Source organism: Athene cunicularia, assembly GCF_003259725.1.
Source record: "Athene cunicularia isolate RWA chromosome 1 unlocalized genomic scaffold, athCun1 chr1_part1, whole genome shotgun sequence".
NCBI classification, from domain to species: domain Eukaryota; kingdom Metazoa; phylum Chordata; class Aves; order Strigiformes; family Strigidae; genus Athene; species Athene cunicularia.
In genome coordinates, this window is record NW_020799091.1 from 94345274 (window position 1) to 94370788 (window position 25515).

General features: G+C 42.9%; 2 protein-coding genes across 5 annotated transcripts in view; one reads left to right on the plus strand and one right to left on the minus strand.

The window, feature by feature from the left end:
- Positions 1-1329: 1329 nt before the first annotated feature.
- On the minus strand, positions 1330-23454 carry UBASH3A (ubiquitin associated and SH3 domain containing A). 2 transcript variants are annotated; one of them, XM_026849945.1, is made up of 14 exons: positions 23342-23454; positions 19890-19943; positions 18128-18314; positions 15924-16122; positions 15062-15231; positions 13966-14174; positions 13001-13127; positions 10933-11032; positions 9405-9527; positions 8513-8605; positions 7570-7714; positions 3647-3759; positions 3040-3146; positions 1330-2158 (listed from the first exon to the last, which is right to left on the minus strand). In XM_026849945.1, the coding sequence occupies exons 1-14, from the start codon at positions 23452-23454 to the stop codon at positions 2021-2023; spliced, it is 1878 nt and encodes a 625-aa protein (XP_026705746.1). In that variant the 3' UTR covers positions 1330-2020. The 2 variants fall into 2 exon arrangements, with proteins under 2 accessions (XP_026705746.1, XP_026705737.1); XM_026849936.1 differs by having other exon boundaries at positions 3653-3759; positions 10933-11041.
- A 1663-nt stretch (positions 23455-25117) lies between these two features.
- TMPRSS3 (transmembrane serine protease 3) overlaps positions 25118-25515 on the plus strand; it is a 37278-nt gene continuing 36880 nt past the window's right edge. For all 3 annotated transcript variants that reach the window (XR_003399403.1, XR_003399404.1, XM_026858411.1), the window contains exon 1: positions 25118-25245. Coding sequence is in view for 1 of the 3 variants with exons in the window: in XM_026858411.1 (XP_026714212.1) it covers positions 25228-25245 (18 nt within the window). In the remaining 2 variants the exon portion in view is untranslated. The remainder of the gene's footprint in view (positions 25246-25515) is intronic.

The following is a 25515-nucleotide window of genomic DNA, read 5'->3' on the forward strand; positions in this document are numbered from 1 at the left end:
TGAACGTCCTGGGACTGACTGGAGATGTGCCATGCCCAGGGCTAGGTCCTTGTCCATCCCCTTTGTCCTGCTGTCCCCATTTCCCCCTCCATTTTCACCTGGACAGGTTCCTTGGTGAGGAAACAGGGTGTCCAAAGGGGCTGTTTTTCACCAACAGAAGGTTGAGCTTGCCCCTGCGGCAGGGCTGAGCCGAGTCCAAGGGAGGAGACAGTGTGGTGAGAGACCCTTCTGGTTGCTGTTAGCACAGCTGACCACAAGACAGACATGTTGCTACCTCCCTCATCACCTTGTTCATTCCCTACGTGTTGTTTTCTTGTGCCTTTTCTCAGCTAGACCTCTAACTCACAGCCCTCCCTGAAGACCACAGAAGGGCCTTGCCGCTGCCTTCAGGGCTCAGTGCAAAATCATCCCTCACCACAACTGCCCCTGTCAGCTGACAACAAGTGTGTGACAGGGTGAAATACGGAGGAGTAACCAAGCCACAGTCTTAGTGCTGCAGTGGCGTCCTACTGCCCTGGAGCAAGAGGCACTTGGGGTTTTTACCTTTTCCTGGGGCTGCATCCATAGCCACCCATCTCATGCGCTTGAGCTGCAACCAGTGAGGTAGTTGTATGCCCTTCCTTGCATTGCTTGCTAGCTAAAGAGCACCTGTCTTCACCCTGGGGCATTTGATTTTCACTTTAAAATTACAGTGCTGTCAGAAAAATAAGAGCTCAAGGAACTTCACCAGAGCTGGAAAGTCAGTATGAAACATTTCAGGTGCAAGGCCAAGATATGAAATCTCCACACGCACAGATAATGGCGCTTGTCACCTCTCAACCCTAAAGCCTGAATGTTGGAGGGGTTCTACTACACGTCCTGATGGCTAATGGCGTACATGCAGAGATGTGTCAAGCAGGAGCAGGGAGATGAAGAATGAAAATGAATATGAAAATGTTTTTAGTCATGCTAAGAGAGAAAGAGAATCTCCCATTTTTTCCTTTTATTGAAAGAAACACTTGTGCTTTCCCAGAGTTAGTTATCTGAGACGATAACTAGAAAGGAAAATTAGAAAGGAAAACAGACTGTGGAACAGTATGTTCCTGTTTGTACATAAAATTTTAGGGCTACATTCCCTCAATTAAACAAATCACCGAGAGAAGAACTACAGAGACCTTTTGGGCGACCCATCTGGTAGGTGTATCACCATTTATACAATTTGGCACGGAACAGCACAAAGCAAAGCTGTTGTCCTGCAACTGCCATCTCAGGAAGTGTTCAGCAGTTAGAACTGCTCACATCACAGTTTTGTCACTAGTACAGTACAGTACAGTACTAGTACCATAACAAAGGGTATCCTTCTTTGTCCCAGCAATAGTAAATCAATCAGTTCAGTTTTCTTCAAAAAGGAATAATTTAGTCTCTTTTTCAATGTGGATCACTCAGGAATTACTGAATGGGGAGCTGTTGTGATAGTAAATGGAACCCCTTTGTAGAAGAGGTAAATAAATAGTCAGTGTGGTATTTGCTCTTGCGGAACTGATGGAGTAAACAGGAAACCCAGTGGCTTTAAGTAGAGCTGGTCTCCTTGGGTAGGAAATGGATTTTTTTCAGTCCCAGTTTCTCTGCTTGTCTGAAAATATCCGAGTGCATTAAAAAAAGCAATTCTTACTGGATATATTTTGGTCTTGGAAAATGTAACATTGTCTACTTTAGTGCCTTTAGCAGTGGAATTTATAATCAGGCAGTTTGGTATTTATTAAATGTTGGTGCTCTCAGACAAGTTTAAAAGGTACTTTCTTCTCCACCAGAAGAGTTACTTCTCACTTGCACGTCAGTTCCTAGGTTCCTTCTTCTCAGCCACTGAAATAAAAACAAAATTCAGGCACCAAACCAAACATCAAGTGTTTTTCTGTGCTTTGGCAACTCAGAGAGGGTACTTCCCAATCTCTGTAAGTCTTCTGGATGAATCACTGGACTGTGGTAAACCAAAACCTGTCTTTGGCTCATTTTTGACAACTGCAAAGGCAGAGGCAGCCTTCTAATCTTCCACGATACCGTATCTCCAGTTAAATGCTGCATTTGCTCCATGAGTTAACGTCTTCACTGGTGGGTTGACCATCTGCCATTTGTTCTCCTCTTTCAGCTCTTCACAGAAACACATGCCCAGTGAAGGGATCTAGAAAAGAAGTTACCAGCAGAGTTACTAGCAGGGTCATTGCTTTGACATGAAAGAGGAGGCTTTGCTACAGAAGAGAGCAGACCCTGAGACTGTTCCAGGAGGAGAGACAAGGACATTTTGCCACTTCTGAAATGAACTAAAAAGCAGACTGGAGTCCTGTGGGGTGAAAGCTGAACTTGTGTCATCACCCCACATTCAGACTTGGGTTTGATGATCAAAATAATTCAGTCCTTGTTATCTATTGACTGAATTCTCTGGTTGGTCATACAAAAGCAGATGGTAAGGAAAATCCGAGTGAAGAATTCTGACACTGGTGATAATACACAAATAAAGTAAACAAAAAGCCTTGGAGACCAAGTCTCAAGCACAGGCCTCACTTGTGAAGCTGGCAAGAAAACCCTTCTCCACTTCATTCTATAGCTGAGCACCAAAGTTGTGAACTTACAGTGTCTCAAAAAACCCCACAGCTTCTTAAAGAGTGACTCATGGAATGTAGCTGCAGGTTACACTCACAACACCACGGGGAGGAGAGGGAGGGCTCTTAGCCCTGTTTATAAAGGAAGGAGGCTAGGTTCAGATGGAGAGGTTTCCTAATGTGACTCTTGTGTGTAGGTGTTACCTGGCATTGACTTTCCAGGAGAGTTGGATGAAAACCTTCTCCAAAGACTTAGCTGCTAGTCACATACTGTTCACTGGGAGAAAATCCTCTTGACCTCCAGTACTTTGCTAAAACTACATGAGATTCCCTTTGTAATGAGAAAGCTAATGTAATTAGTATTGGCATGCAGTTACACACGTGTCACCATGTAAGCAAGCTCCTTACTGAACATATAATAAAACAAAAAAAGCTTCCGTCTGAAAAAAAAAAATCTTCTTACCTTTCGTACCACCTGGGCAAAGTCGCTGCTGTCTCTGGCAGGGAGCCCTAGCAGAGGTCGGGTGAAAGATGCCAAGGAAGAGCCATGGCCCACAATGAGGATGACACCTGATACACCAGAAAAAACAAATAAAAGCAGTAAGGGTGCTGCAGCACTGTCAGGTTACCCATCAGCAGATAGGTATGGTGCTTTTTTGGGGCTGTTCATCTTTGCAGACCTCTATGATAATGTGGCAGGGTGTATTGTGCTGATCAGAAAGTGTGGTGTGTTGTAGGCATGCCAGTTAGTGAGAGAAAGTATTTGCTAGGAAAAGAAAAAAACGCTTTCCAGAAAACTGTGTTATCTTATGCTGAGCTACATCCCAATGCAGAAAGACCCAGCAAAGAGTATACTCTTGTGCTTTAGTACTCTACTGTCTTCTGTTCAATTTTTCATTTTTATCCCATTAATTGCATGTCTTTTCATTTAGCGTAGCCCAGGACAAGGACTAAGAGTCTACCTTAAGCTCTATGTGATACCAACAACTCATGTTAAATGTGTTTCTGTTGACAAATCTCTGCCAGTTCCTGCTACTGAACGTGTCTGTCAATATAAGAAGATTTGAAACCTTTACCTTTGCTGGGGCAAGCATTGATGATCTTTTTTATAACCACAGAGCTTCTGCTTATATATTCTTCATAACTTTCCGATGGTACCAGAGAAGAGAGTGGGAAGTTACCCCTGACAATAAAATCACAAATATATATTAATCTAGATGAATACTGGGACATTGTTAGCACTGTTGAATGACTATACCAGAGAAAAGACACTTGGTTAAAAGGATATAGGTTTATCTGCTGACTTGGCTAACATACTGCTACCTCAGCTTGCATGGAGCATTAGCTTCCCCTCCAGTAATTTCCATTAAATCTTATGGCTAAATCTCATAGCTCATAAAACACCAGATACAGGGAAAATCATGCTTTAATAAAACTTGTAGTTTACAGTGGAGATTATTTAAAGTAGGATTCATGTCTACAAAAAGCGTAAGGTTTGAGCAATTCTGTGGGCAAGGATCACTTCCCAGCAATGGACTGCAGGCTTGCGGAGCCACCCATCTCTAGCAATGCTGAGTGAGTTCAAACCAAGACAAGCCAGTGATGATGTGAATGCTTTCAATGCCTCAGTGTTAGTCTCCTTAATAAACAAAGCAAATCAAAACCATCAACAAATGAGGCATATCTGCATTAGCTGGACAAATGGATAGTGAAGACTTTCACTCCTAGAGTTAAAAAAAAAGTGTTTCCCGGGACATTAATCACAATGCACCACTCCTAAGTATCTGAGCACTTCTACCGAGACCAGGCATTCTTATTTCTTTTATATCCTGGGGTACTTCTGGCACTGAATAAATATTTCCCAAAAATGTAAGAGTCAGACCTTTGAACTGCTGCAAATCAGGGGACCCCCACAGGACTGGTAGGGCTTGGTTTGATGGACACCATGCACCCTTGACAGATCCGTTCCAAGGCTCCGCAGGAGCTTCCAGTACGCCAGCTCTGTCCAGCCCCGGGAGGCAGCAGGGAAGAGTCTGCAGGGCCCTGTTGTGCAGTGGCCAGCAGTGATAAGTGTAGGTGGCTGGGAACACCACGTTCTGGATGATGGGAGGCCCTGACAGCCTTCCCAGAGCAAGATAGGCAGCAGGACCACAGTCATTTGCTGCCTCTCAACGGGCTCCTGCTTTTGATATCTGCCCACATAGCTGATGCCTGAATCAGGGCTTCTTGGCAACAGAATAAAAAGTCCCCAAACTCACTTCCAATTTTTCATGTCATCTTCTCAATCTGTCTTCTCCAGGAATGGGAAGTGTTTACTGCTGCAGCTGGCAAACAGCCATTTGTCGTGATAAATACAGGGTGTTAACTTTTTTTTTCTACAAACAACTGCCCCCCTTGCCCCAGTGATTGTTTCCTTATTCAGTGAATAGGAAAAAGTGAAATTAGATTAATATATTGTTGTAAGTTATGGTATCACAGTGTACTTTCATGGGTGAGTCCTCAGTACATTATGTCAGCACAAATGGCAGAAGTAGTGAAAGGCTCATGCTGGATCATTAATCATAGCTAATAGTAATGCTGGCTAGATTGGACAGGTCTAGACTGGGGTACTCAAAACCAGTCTGCCTTTGGCAGAGCTGCAATTTTTTAAAAATGTGCTGTTCTGTTGGCACCTCAGTCCCTTCAGTATTAACCCTGTTATCTACCTACCAGTATTAACCAGCCATCTTGCAGCAAACTGAGCATCCCCAACACTGGTCTGGGTGGTTTCCAGGCTAAATAGCAACAAGAGTGCTCAGCCCAGGCTAAGGTCTCGGTGGTAGTGCTGTCTCCAGTGTGAGTGTTACAGGGCAAGTGAGATGAGGACCAACAAATGAAAATCCAGAGAGGAGCAGTGAACAGGGGTCCAGAAAGCACAGGCTGTGTGGGAGGATGGAAAGAGTTCAGCTCAGATGAAAGGCTGAAGAAGGACATGATAACAGTCTGCAAAATGCTGTTGTGAAGAGGAAAGAAAGGGTCTGTCCTCCATGCAAAGTATGAAAAGGGAAGAAATAAACAGATTATACTGAGACTGACAGTCTTTAACAGCAGGAACAGCAAAGGCAGAGTTTATCCTGCTTTGGGACAGGGAGCGCCTGCCAACCTTCTGTGAGAATGCGAGAGAAGAGAGAGGCAGAGTTAATCTCACCCAACCGTAGCTGCCTACAACTCAAGTGTCTGTCTAGGTCAATGGATGCAAGCCCCTTCAGAAAGCAATTCATGCTATCTTAAGTATCTAACATAGGCTAAAATGGAAAATCTGTCTTGGGAGTCCCCCTTTTTCCACCAACAAGAAGGATGCTAGCTAACCATCACAGCTAAGGCACCCAGCTCTTAGATATCTGGCCTTGGATGCAGCGACCTCAAGGTGATTACATCTCAGCACACAAAGCATGGGCAGCAAATGTTTCAGCACCACTCATGTTGTCTCTTAGTGGCACTGGAAGCAGGAGACTTTGGGTCAGGTCCACTGCTAACAGGGAATGCTGAGGGATTTAACCCAGTTGAAGATTGTCATTTGCAGTGGGTGAATACGGTAAAAACATCCCCTAGGACCTGAGGATTTTGAACCCCACACGTGATGGGAAGAAACTGGCATCGCATGTGCAAGTTTTTTGCCTGGATCTGAGTGAGCTGTGAGGGGTCTGACCTCTGCAGTTAATGTTGCTGCAGAGCTTCCCCTCTGAACTTCCCACTGCTTTGCATTTGCATACAAGTGATTTTGTACCAAAAAAAGCTAAGAAAAACAGTCTGTAAGTGATAAAACACACCAGAAAGCACTATGATCCAAGGAAATGAAGGATTTTATTCCTTCATGAAGTTTCAAATGAAGACACTTTCTTGGCTGTAAGAAATGCATTAAGAAATGAGAAATTTCCTTTCCTCCTTTCTTGTATATGTGGGAAACCCCATAGACACTCACTTTTATTAGCTGAGTAATTTCCTGGATCTAGCTGTGCACTTCTAACACAAGAGCAGCCTGGTTTGTGAGCGAGATGAGGAGCTAGATTGAATTGGAGGCTTATCATTTCCTGCCCTGCTGTGGTTTGCAAGCACTCAGAAAAGGCATCACCCCACCCCAAGCTGTGTGGGCCCCAAAAAGTCCTTGCTGAACACAGTATTAATCTTTGAGCAACTCAGAACCAAACGATTCCCCTCCCCAACAAAATCTGGCACAAACACAACTAGTAAAACACTGTTATCCTGCCTGCTCCCAAAACCAGGACGGTTGGCTTGTGTAGGGCTCACCTCTCTCTCCCCAGACCCCAGACCCTGTGTGGCTCTGCCCCAGGGTGCATGGGGGTGATCCCTTGCTTTCCCTTTCTCTTGTGGCTGTTGCCTCGGTGACACAAGCCAGTGACGTTTCAGGCATGGAGCTGTGCTCCCTGCCACCTCCCAGCCTGTGCTCACCTTCTGCCATGGGGCAGACTTCTTGCTGCTGCCCTGCTGACCCTCAGCAAAGGGCTTGCTAACATTTTCTAGGGTCACATTTCTTTGTCACTGAAAACCAGCGTGACAGGTTATTCTTCACATTTGTAAAGTGTGCTTCACATAAGGCAAAGGTAAAAGCAAACCTCCTTGTACCTGAGACTAGTGCCTGTAATGCCTGCTTGTGCATGACGAACCACGGGCCTGAGCCAGCAGATCTGAAGGCAACACCAAAGCAGTGCTGGTCCCGTACAAGTGTCAGATGTTTGTGCATGTGCTGGTGCGCCCACGTGCTACATCACACACATTGCCAAGGGTACATGTGTGCCTCTGTGTCAGAGCAGCAAAGTTGACTTTTGCCACGACAGCTGACAGCATAACTTATTTTGGGATCATGCAGACTTGAATTTGATCAGAATCACCCACTTTTTGCAATGCTCGTAATGGGTTATGACATATAAAAAGACGAGGAGATACCTCGGGGGGGAAAAAAAAATACTTCAACAGCTAGATACAGAGCAGTTACCTGTAACTTGTATCTATTTTGTAAGATGCCTCTACTAGTTCTGTCACAGTCATGAAGCTGGGAATTACTTTGCTTGCTTCCCACTTGGTCCATTCAAACAGTCCTGGTTCCACTCTGATTCTGACTTTTTGATCTAATTTAAGTCCTGCAAGAACAAGAAATATTGCTTAGGATGAGAAAGGTACACTCGAAGTGTTACATTCAGGCTACACATTCTGCCTTCTTTGCTGTAGTACTTTTGTTAATGAAAATGAATTACTTATTGTTAAGCAAAAGAGGATCGTGTTGATTAAATGAAGCCACCATCATCTTCTTGTTTGACTAATGTTGAGGCACTACAAATTATTACATTATTTTTTTATTATTATCATCATCATTATCATTATTATTTCTGGAGCTCTCTTGTGATGATCTGCAAGGTACAGAAGAAAATAGAATAAAAGATCTCAGTAATGCTGCAATCTGAATAAACTTTAGACAGGAACTGGTTTACCATTTTTATATAGCATTTTGCTCAGTGGTCCTTGGTGGGGCAACAAATTGTCCTACAGTGTTAGAAATGGAATTCTCTCTCCTGTCAAAAGACACATTATTTTGTTGATTATTCTCAAGAGAGGTTACTAAGTGGCACTAGTTCCCTGAAGAAATTCACTGCCTTCATAATTTTGACGTAAACATGGTAATAAACTGTGAACCTCTAGGAAGGGACAGGAGAGGAAGAAAGGAAGGTTAATGGGATCACACTCTGCAGACTGTACACATGTCAGCAGATTTATTACTGTCTGTATTACCAGCTACACAAAACCACCTTTTCTTCCCTGCTTAAATATAACCACAAATAACCACAAAGTCGTACATCTTAATTACTCGTCTCAGAGACCACAGAAGTTTGACGAAGACATTTCACCATGGCAAAAGCACCTGGCCGGTTTTGCTGCCTTACCCTGCAGTAGGTGTTGAGCTGTCTGTATGCAGCGGAGTGCGGGTGACGAGTACACGTAGCTGACTGTCACCTCCTGGTCCAGCAGAGCTTCCCCTGGACAGGAACAGCAAAGTGAGTCGTTCTTACATAAACTGCAATAGATGAGAAACTACTGCAAAATACTTTCTACAAAGAACAGCTTGGAGCTTTTCTGTTTCATCAGTGAGGGGTAGATGAATTGACATCCCATTTCTATCCTTTTTTTTTCCACTGTCAGCTGACGGAGCTCACTAGAAAGCTTATTCCAGTTGCAAATTTAATGTGAGAGTTGGAAAGGTAATTTCAGAAGAGTCACTCCAGATCTGCAAACAGCAGTTAGGCATTTGGCTGTCTGCATGTATAGTGAATCACCAGAGATATTTGCATCAGACTTGCATAGTCACGGTCAGCCGTGCTTGCTCAGGGAGCAGAAACAACTTCATCTGGTGAGTGAATTGAGTTGACTAACCCATACCGCCAGCCGCCAGGTACTTGTGCTGAGGTGACCACACTCTGCTGACCGTGAAGCTGCTTCCTGTGTCCAGTCCCTTCACTCCTCACTGCTCACTCAGTGACAACTGCATAAGGCATTAGTGCCTTGCAGACGAGCAGCGGGGCACAGGTAGTGTTGCAGCTTCTTTCTTTTAACTTCCTTTGATAGGAAGTTGCAGAATGGGTCTCAAAGTTGAACAACCAGCCCCACTCTCTATTTTACTATTTAATAACATCTTGCAGTGGTTGCCAGTAGAGAAGGGGTACCACAATGAGTACTGCTAAGAAGTTGTTTTGCTGCAAAGCCAGTATGAGCTTTTGCAGATGATGAAAGCCCGCTTCCAAAACCCTTACATTTGCAGTAGAACATTATCCAGCTTACCTATAAGCCTTGACTGGAAAATACCACAGCAAGATAAAGGAGGATCGTATTCAAAATGCTTCATGCTGTCTTTCCGCTTCGGCAGGGTGGAAGGGAAGTTCAGATCTGCTCTGTAGTATCTTCCTGAAACAAGGTGGGACAGTTTGCTGCAGCACGAGGGAGGCAGCAGCTGAATGTACAGGCATTTCATTATAATGGCTTTGTTTCTTCTGAATCGTTTGATGACTGGTTCTGAAAACTCAGCCCAGAGTGACATCTCGATCGACAAATGAAACAGGTCAAGGCCTGTTCTCTGGCCACAACGGCAAGTGATGAAGCAGAGCACCTGCCCAAGGAGCTAGTCTCTCTTCCCTCCACCTACAAACACCCACACTGTCTGTCCACTAGTGACTGACTAGTTCTCTCCCCAAACCTCGCCTGGAAACCATGTGAGTGAGGGGGAGCTGCCTTCAGCCGAGACCATGCCAAGGAGACAGCTAATAACTAAGTAATTTGCAGGATCATGGAACAATGCCTGAACTCATATGCCTACAGGATTATTTTAGTACTACAGACATAGTCAGTGCCTCACTGATGGAAAAACCTGGTGACTACTATTACTTTAAAGAGATCACATTTTAAGATCACAACACTGGCTTGTGAAATCAAGTCCTAACAAAATAGCACCTCTTCTGCAAGCTCTCAAGGAGCAGATGGAGGGCAGGAGGAGGAGAGGACAGGAAATCATGAAAATTCAGCTTTGTGTGGCTCAAATGAAGCAAAAATACACTCCATATTGTTATTCTTTTACCATTGCCAAAATGACAAAACCCAACATTTCCATTGAAGAAAAATGAAACCAATGAATTGATTATGCAGCCAGAAGGTACCACCGTCATTACCTAGTGTGAATTTCTCATACTTAATATAGGAGATCAACAGCATAACAATGGGGACTTTTAGCATAAAGCTCTCTCTTCTGAACTCCCATCTTCCTCTTCTCCTCCTTTCTCTTGAGACATATTTCCCTGTTCTGGGTCAGTACTCTTCACTCCAAAACATTATTTTTTTTGAGAGAGCCAAGAAATTCAGCTTTTCATTTTGGTCAGTTCTGACATCTCATTTCCATCATGGTTTGTTCTTGATCTTCTTCCCCAGGTTTGGCTAGTGACATGCCATGAATCTGGCCAACAGACCATGATTCTGACTCAAGCACAGAAAGGTGGAGGAGCCTGAGAGTTACCACCTTGTGTAGTGAGCAGTAGAGATTTTATGTTTTATATATCCATCAGTGAGACACACATCCATCAGTATCACAAGAGCTTTGCTTGTTCTGCAGAGTTTATTCACATAAACATGAAGGACTTTAGGACATTATGGACTGATTACCTGCAGGTCAAAGCAATGCTGTATCTGTCTTGCAAATGTTACTCACTTGTTTGTGTCAGTGTTTACATTTACATGTAGGAGACTGTATCTCTTGTACCCATAACTGGAGTTAATTGTTTTTGGTTCTGATTTGCTCAGATCCTCCGATTATCTTACTCACCATCTGCAGTCAAGCACTGTTGAAGCCAAGATTTGCCAAAGACCTGATCAACTCTTTCCCCATGGCGCATCACCAGCACACCTCTTCGCGGGGTGACATTCTGAGACAGATGTATAAAAAGGGTTTTTCATTACAATAATATATATAGACTGCATGAAAACTCTGCATTCCTGGATGCTGCCTGATGGAGGAAGGAGAAGCAGACCAGTCCTGGGAGGTTGGATAAAAGGCACAAAGGGGGAGAGAAAGAAGTTGCTATAATAGATACCTACCTTTAGGACAATAGTAAGCCTGACTGGCTCTCAACTGAAGGCAAATGAAGCAGATTGCTGATGTCCATGGGTACAGATTAGGTTTTAACTCTGTGTTTACACTAGTGAAAGGCAATGCTGATAACAGATCTTTTAATTCCAGTGTGGGAAGGAATTATAATTTTAATACATATCATATGGCTGATATCAACAAAAGAGTGAAACTAGCTAAGATTTAACTGGTAATGCTTTTTTCTACACCAGGACTAACACCAATATTGCCTTTTTTTTTTTTTTTTTTCCTAATGAAAACACCACTTTTACATTTTCATAACTGTGTGTCCAAGTCAACAGTGAACTCAGATCTCCTCCGAGGCCACTTTTTAACTCAGACTGCATGGAATTACAAGTAAGTTCTAAGTAGTTTGGGGTTAGTATACAATGCATGTTAAATACAGATGAGAAGATAAGGAAGAACAGGTCAAAGGCTTTAAAGCTTTTTCAACAGTAACCCATCGCAGTGTTACTGTTGTAGCACTGAGGTTAGCGATGTGTATCTTCAGCAGCAGAGAAGTGAATTCTGAAGAAGTGGTACGAAATTGATATTCATGTATTCTGCTAAGCACTATTGCATTTCTGCTATGAAGCACAAATCAACCGACACAAAATCAGAGTGTAAAAGTAAGGTTTTGTGGTCTTGCTCTTCTGCTTGGGAGGAACCCAGAGGCCAGGGAAACTCTAGACTGGAGACATGCACATCTGTAAAATGTGCTCCTCAGGTGAAGCAGTCGCTCTGCCACAGATCTGAGCTAGATAAGAGAAGCCAAGAACAATCAAGAGCCAGTGAAAGGATGTGTGACTTGCGCAGAATTTTCTGTCATACACACAGTGTCTTGGGAGGCCGCAGGATGGAAGTTCCCTGAAGGTGCCCTCAAGGTTTCTCTGATGGTAACACAGATGAACACAGGTTTATTCCCCAGCACAGCGAGAAGAGAGGCCATATGGCCAGCAAGCCCTAAGGGGATTCTGCAGCGTGTCAGTATGCCAGAAAGGACCGTCTTGGCATTCCTGACAGTCAGAGCCAATAAGGCAGTGCAAGTGCAAATGTTCTGTAGGTGAAAAAAGAGTCCTCATTTGTTTTGCTCTTCCTACCAGAAAACCAGTGGAAAACCTGGCCAAAAAAAATTGATACATAATGATTTTGAAACTAGAAAAAACATCTAATCCCATCAGTGTTGCTAACCTTTCCAGATAGTTGCTCTCTTGCTGCAGTTCTATGTAGTTATTTGCATTAGCTATGTATCTAAACATGCAAATGAAGAGGAAACATTTAAATATGCTAACATCTGGGACCATGTAAACCACTAGGGTGGCATCTGTAGAATCAGGACATAAAAGTAACAGTGAACAATGAGCCTCATTCTGTTCTAATTGCTCTGTTACAAACCCATATGAAAGTCAAGGGAAGCTGTGCCTGCATCTCACATGTCAGACTTGTCACCATACCTCTGCACATATTGCCCTGTAAGGCTGTGAACAGAGAAACCTGAGCAGAGAACTCATATATTGTGCTATTATGACAGAAATTACAGGAGTTTTATGAAAGAAGGCAAGACTAATATACATCATAGACTTTACAAAATATTTATGACGTTACACCATACAGTATGAGCATATGAGTGTGCGTATATATATGTGCATTGCAACACAACATGAAAAAGGAACATACTATTAAATTTACTATTAAATGCTTTTAATTAATAATGTAACTTGCACAAGCATATGGCATAGATAAGAAATGGAAAAAAGCCAGTTACCTGAAGAGAAAGTACATTGGTTATGCCCCTTGACATACTACGATTATGGACTTCTCCATTCAGCTTTACACCAGGTTCATTTTCAGTTTGGGTGAAGAATCTTGAAGCTGTTACAAAGACATATTCCCTGTAGAAAAAGCAGAAGCAACACACACACAAACTTATGGGCAAACACGCAAATAGAAGGGATTTTTAAGTCATGATTTTGTCTACAGGCATGTTCAAGTGAGGATTCATGTTCTATTCAATATTTTTTGCACACCTGCAAACCACTTTATCACTTTTCTCTTGATTTAGAATATGCCCAGTAAAAATGAGGTTAAAATATTATGAACTGATGGCATATATTGGGTGTAACACTGCTGAAGTGTGACCTTCAAGCAGGAGATACTACCTGGTTGCCTCCTCTCTGAGGTCTCAGCAAGAAGTGCACCTCCACTTCCCTACAGCTCTAATCTAGAAGTACCATCCGCCTCTCTGTCAGCTGCAGAGCAAAGTGCAGGAAGCCAGACAGATGCCTGCTGATACAGAGTAAATCAACAACACGAGGGTGGGCCTAAGGTGGTGGAGTAACCTTTGTGTGGTTTCATTTCAAGTAAACTTTGTAAGCTCTTGAAATGAGAAGAAAGAGAAAGCAGTGAGCTGAGCTGAAGACTCAGCCTGTCTGGCAGAACATGGTCTTTCAAAATTAATTTGGATATTCAGGTTGCTGAAGAGCAAATAGGGGTCATTCTTTGAGCAGCTGATATAATGAACTCTGGATGTCTGTGGGTGTGTGTCCTACCGCTTTTCTTTCAGAAATCTCACCATCCCACCCAGACTCCCAGGACCACCTTCACCTATGCCCACGCCACCTCCAGCTCCCACCTGGCAGCCCACAGCTCATGGTGAGGAGGAAATCTGCCACAGCTCCCCAGCAGGAATAGCGGCTGACATAAAGCAACATCCATGAAACCCCAACTTACCTGTGCTTAACCCACGTGTCTGACTCATTGGCCCTCTCAGTGTAGTTTTCAGGAAGAAAACCCCTGCAGCCGGTCCGATGGGAGGTCCCTATCACCCAGCCTTCACTCACGTCAGACTGCTGCGTCGGGTCAACGTAGATGAAGTCCCCAGTGTTGATCATGAGTTCATCGATGTTCTGGGGCTTGTACTGGAAGAGGGCCCTCAGTGTCTGGGGGGAACACACAGCAGGGTCAGGCTACTGCCCAGAGCATGCTTCTGCATGTACCGCAGCAGTTCAGGGGATGCTCATTCGACTCGCTACTGGACATACTGACTGGTACTGTTTTCCACTTTGCAACATGCTCTTTAATGGCACTTCAACAAAGAAAAAGGAAGATGCTACTGCATTTGCAGTATGTGTAAAAATAAGCACTTGTTTTTCATTAACATAATTTTCCCCCCAACTAGTACAGACTTATTAGAAAGCAAATATAGCAAAAGCATTATCAGTTATTTTTGTGATTGATTACTTGCAGGTCTCCTGAATATGACCAAAATCCAGTATGAGACTTATGACAAAGCGATGTACTGATCTGACTAAAAAGTATTGATCATCCCATAATTTAAATTTGAAAATGAGAACTGGAAAAATGTGAACTAGTTTTAACTAAGAATCTGTTAAGCAGAAAATCATCAGAGAGAACTGTGCCTTGATCACAGATATTTAATCTGTGCAGTTTCCATCATGTCTGGAACAATCGAGAAAACTAATTTTGCTGAATGGAATTTTACTGCAAAGCTGTGACCGACAAATCCTAGTAAATATTTAAGAGTCATCATTTTCTGTATCTTTTATTTTCTCATGTCATGGTAAGATTATTTTTTCCTGCTGGAGTTTGGAATTAGACCTTGCTGACATGCAGGTCAAGCATAAAGGTATCTTCTACTGATTCATGAGTACAAGTTTTCAGTCAAAAGAGGTACTTGAAATAACCATGTTTTTTGAAAGACTGTACTGTGCATGCACTGATTTTCTTAATGAAAAAAAAGGCAAGATGATTGTAGCAAAGCATCTGCCTCTGGGTTTAGGAAATTAAGCAAATCTGATGACAGTACCTGGTAATGTACAAAACGCATGTCCCGTGAGTAGAGGGCAGCTACCCACTGGCAGGTCTCCCCTGGGTTAATACATTTGGCCAATTCTTCCAAAGTCTTTTGATGATGAGGATAAAACTTGTGAGCCAAGGTAAGGTGGAGTTGCTTTAGGCAGGGCTTCACATGGCAATCTAGGAATAAAACAACCATGTCACAACATAGAAGTAAAGGTCATTTAAAGCTCTTCTTATTTTATCCTTACATGCTTTGCATGATGAAAGAAATATCACAGTAATTTGTAGTAGAATAGATCATAGTTTTGCTGAATAATGGTTTTGCAGAATGTCACGGGTTTAATCACACCAAAATAATTCACAAATCTGGACTGGATTTGCTCCCTGGTTCCATCTGGGAGAAAAAAATGAACAGGATTTGAATTCCTCTCCTAGTCTAAGATCTATTGAACTTGTTTTTCTCAGATGAAGCTATGCTGAGTCTGTGTCCTGTCAGTCTCCACTGGTGATGCAGTTTCCCTTGGATGTCACTGGAATGGGAATTAAGACCTGTTTCTCAGGGATGAAGTCACCAAGGGAATGGAGGTCTAGGAATAGGGAGTATTATATCCTTGCCCATCTTGGATATCCCAATTGATGGCCTATCAAGTTACACAGCCAACCATTTCAGCTTCTAGACAAAAGTACTGTGTCTTCAAAGTCTAAAACATGCTCCCCTAGCCACATTATTTTCAAATCCGTAAGAAGAAAGGGTGCTTGCTGGCAGTAAGACATGAGTTAAGTTTCCCTGGAAGACAGGGGAGATGTTTTTTGTACCATGACTAAGCATTTGTTCTATGACCACCGATTTTCCCTGATGTTGGTCCTACCTGCCAGGGCTGAAGCTTCTGATGAGAATGCCAGAGCAAACTCTTTGAGTATATTTGCGTGGCTGTCACCAACGAAGAAGCCAAGGTAGCTGGTGGATGTGTGTAGTGATAGGGAAATGGATGGCGGAAAGCACTGTGAGAACCTGTCACCGATTCTCTTTAAGGTGTCATACAATAATTCCACTTTCTGATCTTCACACTGAAAGAAAACAGAGGAGGAGCAGACTTTACCCACTGGCTCAACAGCCACTGTGGTAGCCTGTCTTATACAGTAATACCAGAAAACAGTGTGGGCATTAGACTTCCTGAGAAAGACAACACACCTACAAACTTGCCTGAAATTCCTGGTATAAAAATCAGTAATATTGGGCTGTTTGATCAGCACAGTATCTCGTGCTAGAATAGGAGATGAAGCCTTCTATCAGGAGGTGTATCTAGCCTGGGTAAGAAAGAACCAAAAGATTTTACCATCTGACAAGTGTGCAGTAACCTGTCTGAAACAAGTCAGAGATCATGATTTCCCTCTTCAATTCTAAGTAAGAATTAGTGTTATTACTATCCCAAAGTCCTTAGCTGAAAACACTCTTGCTAAAACTTCAAGATCTCGGATGCTGAGCAACATACCTAGCAAAATTCATCAGACATCTTTGTCATTATGATCCTTAATGCTCTAATCACAGCAAATTAGAGGATTGTACAGAGCCACGCTTCTACAAAAAAAAATGGCAATTAAGAAAATTTAAGAAGTGAAGAGACAAAGACTGAATTTGTGCTATCCAGCCAAAGACAGGGACATTAACAGTGCTCCGTTTCTGGGCTGGTTTATTCTCCTCCACAGAGCTATTTGTTCCGTTCAGCCTTTACACTGCATGAAGCTGCTAAAGAGGAAGAGCAGAAGAGAAGAAAGGAGCTCCTCCTGCTTAGACTGTCTTTCTCTTTTGAGCATTTCTCAGGCCACAGGGAGGAGGGATGCACCAAGGGGGCATTGGGCAGACTGGGTTGTGGCAGGACCGGGTCAGGTGGGATCCTACAACAGGGCAGGTGCCATGTAGCAGGTTCCTCTGAGGCCAACGAGCCCAGGAGCTGCAAAAGACGTGGGGAGCCAGGAAAGAGGAGAGGGTTGGATCAGGAGAAGGAGGTGGGAGCCAGGTCAGTGAGTCCTGCTTTCTGCCTGTGAAGTGCCCAGGTCAGATCTTGCTGGCAGCTGGGAGCAGTAGCACCAGAAGATGCATTTATCCCTGGAAATATGCTACCTGAAATGGGACTGAGATACGCAAGGTGAGAGTTGCAATTCAGTTGTCTCTTCCAGGGACAGGCCTTTAAACTTGACACCTTTCAAGAGCATGGCATTCATTATTAACTAATGATTTTGGTTCTGCAGAATTATGATTAATGGCCATGGGGTACTAGTCAATATTTTGCAACAAAATACTCTTATTTTCACTGTCTATACTTAGTGTCATGGTTTAGCATAAAAGTATGATTAACAGCATAACTTCTGTCCAACTACTCTAGCTCATGTCTGTTTCAGCACATCTCAGCCATCATGTGCCACACCATCAACATGCAAAAACTGGATTCTAGGTGGCTCCAGATTTTTCCAGACCACTGACTCTTTGGTGGTCTTTGCTGATACTAGCATATTCACCTATGTGGGAGAAGCAGCTCTTCTGGAAAGTTCTCTAGAGGGTTACCCAGCATTCAGAAGGCCACCAAAGTTGTCTACATCCTATGATAACACTGTCACTGCTGCACAGCTGGCTGAAGACAGCCACTGCTGCCCTGGCCAGGGAGGTTTAACATCTTAGATTGATGCAGCAAAGGGCACAGTCTCTGAAGCCTGCTGATAGATGCATGTGGAGAGCAGTGCTTCCTGCTGACAGGCCTATGTGCAGCCTGAACCGCACAGGGTTGCTCTAGATGGATGCTAGGCATGTATCACTCAGCTACCCTGAAGCATTTCACACTGGCCCCAGCATCCAATTTTTAGGTGTGCTGAGGTCTAAGGTGGGTAGATAAAGTGGGTGGTGGGAAGAAAGCCCCTGGTGCCTACACAGGGGCTGAACACTCAAATATTAAACAAGCAGGCCTGGACATGAGTCATGTCAGCTTGATCACCAAGAAGTTCTGGTTTAAGACAATGGCAGGCGGCCCAGTTTCACCAGTAATTGATATTTGACCCTTGCACATCTTTTGTTCCTTACCGTGAAGAAATCACAGAGAGTGATGTGTGGAAAATTCTCATGGGCTCTGTTCTTCCCGCACTGGTGCTTGCTCGCCTTCCAAAACTCTTGCAGGTGGTTATGCAAACGGCCGGTGGGACACAAGTAAAGAGCATACTCTTGAGGGATTGGGTCTTCCAAAGAGGGATCATTGCAGTGGGAGTGCAGCCTGAAATCAAGAGCAGATCACAAAGAGCAAGTGTTTGCACCGCTTACTCTTGTTTCCTGTGGTTGAAGGCATCCATAGTAGAGACCAGAAAAAGGAAATACAAGGTTGTTATTTTCTTATAAATGAAAAGCTAAAATAAGAGGTCCTTACAAATTTTCTCTCTGAAGTACTAACTAATGGAGAATGAAGTTTTTTTCTGCTTAATTTTTGTGTACTTTACATTTTATTATGTGCCTTCACTTCCTTCAATGTCTGAAAATGAAACACAACAAAAAAAAAGTGGTTTTTTAGTGTTTTTTGGGTTATTTTAACCCCTTTTTCATGACTCAGAACAGAGGAATGGAGGAGGAAAAAGAAGCAATGTGTAGAAAATGTTAAAGAATGACAAAACGAATAACTGAAGATCACAAAAATACGCAGAAAGAGCTAGACTTTATATTCAGCTGTAATAACACAAGACAAACCAGAAAATGCACAAGCAAAGATCAGAAATTTGTATCCCATGTGATGATATCCTTCACCACCTTCTTCACATGCTGTATGTTTGGCTTTGCAGCTGTTGGATAGGGACTGATTGTTGTAAAGTGTGGTAACATCCCTGACAAAAAATTGTTTGGGAAGAACATGCCATTCTCAAATGTGTCCTCAGACTTTTCACCAAAAAAAAAAAAAAAAAAGCGCAATCAAATTAAGGGGGGAAAAAAAGCACAATGCAACTCAGAAAGTGCAAGGAAAGATTGGATTTAATTTGAAGGTGGATTAAAGCAAAAAAAAATCAATTATCAACATGTGAATAACATATGAATACTCTGTGGGAGTCTTGGTACAGAGGAAAAATCTTAGGGATCATGACTAACAAGTGATTTTGACTCTAATGACACATCCGTCTGATCATCAGCCTTTCAACTTATTTTATAATGAGCCTTTCTCAAGGGAAGAAGAGGGACTGTTTGCCTTCAGCCATTGCCATTTAAGCCCATGCTATTACTGCACACATTTGTAACAGCAGTCACAGGTTTACAGATATTTTCCCTGTTTCCTTCCTCTTTCCTTTGGGACATAGAGCCCAGATTCCCCCTGGGGGCCCTGTGCCCATTGCCCTTGGTCTGAGCGCCTTCATGGACGGGTCCCTGTGCGTGCCTGCAATCCTGGCTCAGAGACCAGGAACCCCTTGCAGAGGCAGTGAGCAGATCTTGGCAGCCATGGTCATAAATAAGTAGGAGGCTTAAAACTGAGAAGTGTCTGCCCAGAGCAGCCAGTCCCATGAGTTGACTAACGTCACTGTGGCAAAAGTAGCTGCTTCTGCCAGTGACTGTCTTTTCCTCCTCAGCCTTTTTGATTTACCCTAGACCTCCTGCAAATAACCTTGCTTATCAGAATAAGTACAAATACAATTATTACTTTCATTTTTTCTTTCTTTCTAAAATGAAAAAAAAAAAAACCCAACCAAAACCAAACAACTCAGATGCAGGGCTTTTTATGGCAGGTAACTTCAACTTCATGACTTTGCACATGAACAAGGACTTTTAACCAGGTTTAATGCAAAAACACTCCTTAGAAATCAAAGGTACTTACCATTTTGCAGCGTCTTCTATTGTATTTTGTCCAGTAGCAGCCAAGGCTTTTTGCCTAGAAAAAGTGGATTAATCAGAATAACAGAAAGAAAACTCATAGAAAGTAAAGAATGAACATGCTGTGGTCACTGAGTCTCTTTTCCTGCACAGACAGGACCTTCAACAGCTAGGTTTTTCTTGTCAACATTCTGTAGCCCTCCAGACAGTTTTTTCCACTGCAGGTCTTTAATTCCTTGAAGACTGGTAACCTGTCCTCCCCACAGAATGTCCTCCTCTGTGTTCTGGAGGTGTTTCCCTAGCAGTCTTACTGAATATATGAATTTTCTTAGGGCTGAGTAAACCATCCATCCATGCACTGTAAGAGTAGGGTTGCTCGGTTCATAGGATAATGTTCTGGTTCAAGATACCCAGGCTTGTACACATAAACAAACCAAAACATACTTATTTTAGGGTTTGAAAATATTGGATTGAGCATCTCCCATAGGCCAGCATTGAGCTAGTTCTAAGTCACCAGTTCAGACCAAGATGAGGGACAATATCTCACATTTCTCTCTGTTAATGTAATTGTCATACTCTGGGATTGGATTTGATTAGCATTTGTTTTCTCACTAGAGATTTCAAAATGCCAACTATGTGCTACACATGATCAAGTCTTTGTGACTAAATGTTAGGTGATGGGTGAAGGATTATAGTGTTTAAGTAACACGTGCACCCACGAACGCCATTTCCAGCCATGTAATGCACCTACAATCTTCTCAGAAGAGACATGAAGAGGAAGTAGAGACAGTGGACACGGAGGAAAACCTGCTAAACTCCTTGGCATTTGCTCATCTCTTTCCTTCTCCCTTGAGGTCATTCCTTCTGGTCACTAGGTCCTGAGGGCATTAATTCATTTAACCTCCTCACAGTTTTATCATCCATCCATCCATCCATCCATCCATCCATCCATCCATCCATCCATCCATCCATCTCTGTGACACCTGAGCACGCACCAGCACTGCAATGAGTGCATTAAGCTGCAGAACTCAAGTTCATCCTTGGTGCTTCCTCCTAGCCTTCTGTCTTCCCTCTAGTGCAAAAACCACACATGGGCTTGTTAAAAATATTTAAATATGCTTATGTGCATGTGCAACCATGTCTGGGTCTTTAGTGGGCACTTAACATGGACAAGCATTAATGTGAGCCTTTCCACTCAAGCTTTACCTTCTACCTTTCTTCTCTGTAAAGTAAATCAACTACCATGGCCAAATCAATGAAAAACCATGGTCTAAACTAGCCCTTGTCCTCTGTGAATGAACATCACCACCCATTTTCTTTCCACACCTCTGCTGGGTCCCTCTTCTCCATCACATCAAACATGAACAACCTGAGTTTTTGTTGTTCTCCCCATGCAGCCCTTACTACCATGTCCTGTTGAAATGTCAGCATCTGCTGCTGCTGCTTGGTCAGTGACGCCAGACTTTGTCAACCGCTTGTTACGCCTCAAAGTCAGTGTTTTGCTGCCTCATGCCATTCTGCTCCTCCCACTTGGAGCGAAGCTCTGTGCAAACCACCCTGAAGCCAAATGGAGTTTGACTTCAGTTTTTATCATAGAACCTGCAAAAGACAAGCGAGACCTGAGACCATAGATGGTCAGGCTGCTCAGAACTATTTCCTTGCTCCCTTATGCTCCTCTCTGTGTCTGTTCCCACCTTTTCTCTCATCATATACTTTGGCTGTAGGATTCTTTCCAGCAGGGTTTGTAAAGCCCTTTGCATCAGGAGATCATTAGGCTGTGGCTAGACATTCTATGCTTCCAAGAAGACTGAAAGATAATGCAACTCTGTATATACCATTTTCTCTTAGAGAGTAGGACCAAACTACTGAAAATCTGTATTTAAAATAGTGTCTTTACAGTGAGAATAAATTGGTTCTTCCCTAAAGCAGAAACTGCCGACACAGTTCAGTTCTGTGTAAGCACTAGGGGAGGCCCATTTTCTTGATCTGATGCGAGGCTTGATCCTCACACATTTGGTTTTTGTTCTTTGGTGAAATGATTCTTTGGCATGCTGGTTCTACAGTATGAAAGATCTTGTAACATTTCATCCCAGCCTCAATTTTCTCAGTCCAGGACATCTCAAAAGAACAACTTTTCAGTACTTTCATGTATGGTTCAATCCAGGAACTAAAGAGACACTTGAAATTGTAATCAAAACTCTGAAGGTCTTAAAGTCAATAAAAGCAAATAAATTTTTTTTAAAAAGCTTTTGGACATTTTGTCATTTTATGTCAATTTGCATAGTACTTCTGCTGCTGATTCTTGCTTTTGACCTGGGAAGCACAAAGCCATCTCAGTAACAGAAGGAAGTGTTTCAAAGGGGATTTGAAGAACATCACATACAGGACAAAAATTAAGAAAACTAGCTACTACTTTAGGGTGACAAAACTTGTAGTATTACCAGAGAAATGATGATCCAGGTTTTCAGCTGCACAGCTAAAATTCCACTGTGCATAACTGGGAACAAGGGAGTCACAGTTCGCTTGTAAGCTGTGCTCACCGTGTCTAAAGTTGATCCACTAAAAACAGCTGTTCCTAAAAAAGCAACACAGCACTTACAAATGGAGCCTTTTCAACTTGCTTAATTTTCAGTGAAAAAGAGAGAGATATTGCTCTCCTTTATAAAATATTTTTATGAGGAGTTATTTGACATTTAAGTAAAAAAAAATTATGTTTCGAACAGTTGAAACCATAGTGTCCATACTTGCTCTTCAGAAGGTGGAAAATCCTCCCCCAGACTTCCCTGTCCAACCAGAGAGATGTTTTAAGGAGGAGTGACCATCACATTTCTTTTTTATTAATTTGGTTAGCTGCCACCAGTTAATCTCTCATCCATCAGGTTGCCTAGAATAGTGTCTCATTCTTTAGTATTACATTTTCCAGGTAGGACATGCTTTTGGAACGAGATCATAATTCAAGACAGGAAGAAAAATTGACAGACTTAATGTGGCATCTTGTTCAGGAAAGCATACTCTTTTAAAACAGATTCCAGTGACAAAATCTAGCATGAGGTCTTTGCCAGGCTTGAAAAAACTTTGGATAGAACTTACATCCACATTTAACTCCTTATAATAACAGTGATAAGCAGAAAAAAATGGAAGAGGACAAACCCCAAGAGCAAACTATGAACATCAACTTCTTAACTCATTGTGAAGTCTCTCAAAGATGTGGAAGAGCATGTGTCTTCAGATATACACACTATAAAAATTGTTATAGAGCAGGTTGTTTTTGCTATATGAGCAATATACTTCAAGAAATTCAAAGCAAGACAGGTCTGACCTCTGTATAAGGACATCACTCCCAGGAAGTAGCACATTCTCTTCATGAAAAAAGTAAGCTGCTTGCTGTCAGGATCTTATGAGAAATACCTCTTGTATCTTAAATACTGTGTAAAGGCAGCTGAACACATTACTCACGCGATATGAGCTGGGAATCCTTTGGTGAGGAGAGACTCGAGCAGTGCAGAGCTGCTTTTGCTCCTGTGCTTGTTGGACACCTTTGCATACAGCTGTGTCTCAGCCACCGCCATCTCCTCCGCTCTTCACTGACCGTGTGCTGAGTGCTGACAGAAACTGGGAGGTGGGAGGAGGGTGTGAGGGAGGGAGGGAGGAAGAAAATGAGAGAGAGAAAAAGAGGCAGCTCAAATAAAAAAAACCCTCAAACCTCTTGTGATCTTTTCTGACAAAAGCTGACATCCTGTTTTCGTAACGTCTGCATCTCTGAATTTTTGTTTTAGGGTGGCTAAAAAATTAAAATCTATCTGCAGGTATTTCTCATTTGCCCCAGCAGAACAATTTAAAGGTAAACACCAGAGTCAGGGTGGACTTGCTGGAGGGTCTGAGATGGGATCTTCTAGCCTTTAATTTTAAATTGTTTTCTGAAAGCCAAGATACCCACCTGAGCTGCTACTGCAGTGTGGGGATGATAAATGGGGATGTGCTGCACCATTTAAGAAGTTAGTCTGTAGGCCAAATTCTTTCCCTTTGGGCTCAGTTTTCATGTTCTCCTGTCCTCATCATACATGGCTCCTGCTCTGGTCTTCTCAGCCAGTCAATGAGCTGGCCAACTGTGCAAGGTCAAACCCAATGTCCCATCTAGACATCATGCCCTGAGGCTGGGCTTGGAGCAGCTCAGGGTAGCAGTGGTGAGAAGCCTGTCTTTCCCAGCGGTGCCATGGGAGCCTCTGCAGAGCTGTGCCTGCTGGTCCCTAGGGTTTCCAGCATGGCTACAGCAGGTAAAATGGTTGGAGTTTCTCTGGCCTGGGCTGTCCTCACTGACAGCTCTCTGGGGAGCCCCCTGGGGAGGACAGGACCCCATGGACTGAGACGATCACCTAAGCTGCTTGGTCTCCTGAAACAAGTCCTCTTTTTCTCCCACTTGGCTGAAGTTCCCCTTGGGGCACCTGGTCAGCTTGGGCTGCTTCTCCAACCATTTGTCTCTGAAGCCCAGTGGAGAGAGCATCAGAGCACTGTGAGCAACTCAGAAAGTGCAGCTTTCTTTATACATTTTTGTCTGCTTTCTTTCTTTTCCTTCTTCCCCCTACCCTCCCCTCTGTCATCAGTATCTCTTCTTTTTTTTTAAAAAAAAAAAAGAGCCAAATTATTACTACTCCTGAGCAGTTTATGAAGCTGAGCATATATTTTCATTTTCTAAATCCCAGAGTACAAATGAGTTGTTGCTTCAGAATCAGGAGATACAGCTTGCAAAGTATTTCCAAAATACTGTGCCATATTTAATTATAAAATTTATCCATAACTAAAGCATCAGGTCTTTTTCAAAAATCCTCTTGAAGTCTGCTCTTTGCTGCAAGCACACAGCAAAGGCTAAACCAAGCGAAGCAAGAGCCAGATGAGCCTATGGGCCTTGTGTGCTGAAGCAACGAAGCACCTGGGGCTTCTGCCTTCTGCTACCCACAGCTCTGGGCAGGCTCCTCTTTTTAGCTGCGTGAGTTTTGATAAAAGACGGGCAAGCAGGAGCCTATGCAGTTTGTGGTGCTCCCTTGTTGAGGGGTTACAGAAATGCTTGCAAATACTACAATATTACCTGATGCTCTTAGGCTAATTAAAAAGCATGCTGAATTTTTATCTTCCCCTTTCTGTAGCCATGCCATCCAGAGCTACCCGATACCCCTCACCAGGTTGAATTACCCAGGCTGCTGCCATAATGCCGTATGTGACAGATGACTGAACCAGCCACGGGCAGCTCAGTGAAAACCTTTCCAGAGCAGACTGGCTTAGCACCCTCAGAATTTCCTTTTGGTTTCTTTTGATAATGAAGAAAGAAAACAGTTTTGCTTTTAACTATGACTTCTCAGGAAGAGGTGAGTGAAGCTTTGGGAGCATGTGATATCCTCTAAATAAACAACGCATCAGTGTTTAGCTTTCGTGTAGTATACTTCACAATGCTATTTTGTATCCTGACAACTTATGCACCACTTCAATCGCTTAAAAAATTATCTAAAAATCACGTACAGCAAGCTGTCCTTTTTGCTGCCTTAAAGTTAGCAGATTCTGTATAAAATTTAATTTATGTTCTTTTTTGAAATGTACATGAAATTTTATCAAATGAAAGAGCAGAAACGTCATTGCAG

What these genes read in the sequence shown, in the direction of transcription:
- UBASH3A (XM_026849936.1), bottom strand. Translation starts at nt 23,454, where the DNA reads ATGGCGGTGGCTGAGACACAGCTGTATGCAAAGGTGTCCAACAAGCAC. An exon ending in GGATTCCCAGCTCATATCGC is followed by an intron (nt 19,944 to 23,341) that starts GTGAGTAATGTG and finishes CACTTTTTCTAG; the next exon opens with GCAAAAAGCCTTGGCTGCTA. An exon ending in CTCTCTGTGATTTCTTCACG is followed by an intron (nt 16,123 to 18,127) that starts GTAAGGAACAAA and finishes GTTTTCTTTCAG; the next exon opens with TGTGAAGATCAGAAAGTGGA.